This window comes from Myotis davidii, unplaced genomic scaffold (genome assembly GCF_000327345.1).
Source record: "Myotis davidii unplaced genomic scaffold, ASM32734v1 scaffold1494, whole genome shotgun sequence".
NCBI classification, from domain to species: domain Eukaryota; kingdom Metazoa; phylum Chordata; class Mammalia; order Chiroptera; family Vespertilionidae; genus Myotis; species Myotis davidii.
In genome coordinates this window covers 3,831,372-3,832,731 of record NW_006286246.1, presented here as the reverse complement: position 1 = coordinate 3,832,731, position 1,360 = coordinate 3,831,372, and the positions used below count along the sequence as shown (strand labels likewise).

General features: G+C 55.0%; 1 protein-coding gene across 1 annotated transcript in view; it reads left to right on the top strand.

The window, feature by feature from the left end:
• The first annotated feature begins 1,086 nt into the window (after positions 1–1,086).
• The window catches only part of SLC22A2 (solute carrier family 22 (organic cation transporter), member 2), a 25,634-nt gene continuing 25,360 nt past the window's right edge, over positions 1,087–1,360 (top strand). Inside the window, exon 1 of the mRNA XM_015560022.1 lies at positions 1,087–1,354. Coding sequence (XP_015415508.1) covers positions 1,087–1,354 — 268 coding nt within the window. The remainder of the gene's footprint in view (positions 1,355–1,360) is intronic.

The following is a 1,360-nucleotide window of genomic DNA, read 5'->3' as shown; positions in this document are numbered from 1 at the left end:
CGGGCACCCTGCTTCTTACTTTTATTATTATTTCTTTATTTTTTGGTTAATCCTCACCCAAGGATATTTTTCCATTGATTTTTAGAGAGAGTGGAGGGGCAGGAGAGACACACAGGGAAACACTCCGTGTGGTTGCCTCCTGCATGCACTCCGACCAGGGCCGGGGAATCTACAACCCAGGTACGTGCCTTTGACCAGAATCAAACCTGGGACCCTTCAGTCCGTAAGCCGACACTCTGAGCCAAACCGGTCAGGGCTGCTTCTAACTCTGATGAGCGGGCGCGGCTCCGTGGTTGAGCATGGAACTATGAACCAGGAGGTCACAGTTCAATGCCCTGGTGCCAGGCTGGATCCCCGGTGGGGGGTGTGCAGGAGGCAGCCAATCCATGATTCTCTCTCATCATTGATGTTTCTATCTCTGTTTCCCTCTTCCTTACTCTCTGAAATCAATAAAAAATATTTTTTTTAAAAAAAAAGTAGAACTAGAAAACCCAAACGAGCAGCCACAGTGCGGAACCAGGGCGCACGTGTTGTTTGCAGCACGAGCCCGGGTAGAGTCTGCAAACCTCCCTCATGCAGACCAGGCTCTGCCCCGAGTCCAGGGCGCACATGGTACCAGGAGAGCCAGCCTGTGCATCCCCCAGCCCCGGGAGGAAGGGGGCCGAGCGGGCAAGATAGGAGAGTATTCCTTCCCCGGACACTTCGGTTACTGGGGAAAGATTAACAGGCCAGCGGTGTGTGAGCGCTCAGATTTCTCGCCCGGGGACACAGAGCGAGGATTGTTTGTGGTGCTGGTAGGAGGCAGTGGCAAACTCGGGGAGAGCGGTGTTGCAATCGACACATCTGGCGGTTACTGGCTCAGGGCACGGCAGGGCAGCGGTCAGGGGAGCAGCGGGGGGAGAGCGAGGTTGTTTATTCATTCGTCGCTAGCTTTTAAATATCTATATAAATAAAAATGCAAATGTTTGCTTGTTCAAAATCTTAAATCTCCGAAAGTTCTTCACCGATTGCTTTGAAATTTTGACACAATGTTGCATTCGAATACGCGCGTGTTTTCATATACCTGTATACCTACTATTCTACACGATGCCCACGGTGGACGAGGTGCTCGCGCACGTTGGGGAATTCAACTTCTTCCAGAAGCAAACGTTCCTCCTCCTCGCTCTGCTCTCGGCCTCGTTCCCCCCCATCTACGTGGGCATCGTCTTCCTGGGCCTCACCCCTGAGCACCGCTGCCGGAGCCCGGGCGTGGCCCAGCTGAGCCAGCGCTGCGGCTGGAGCCCGGCCGAGGAGCTGAACTTCACCGTGCCCGGCCCGGGGCCCGCGGGCGAGGCCTTCCCCCGCCAGTGCCTCAGCTACG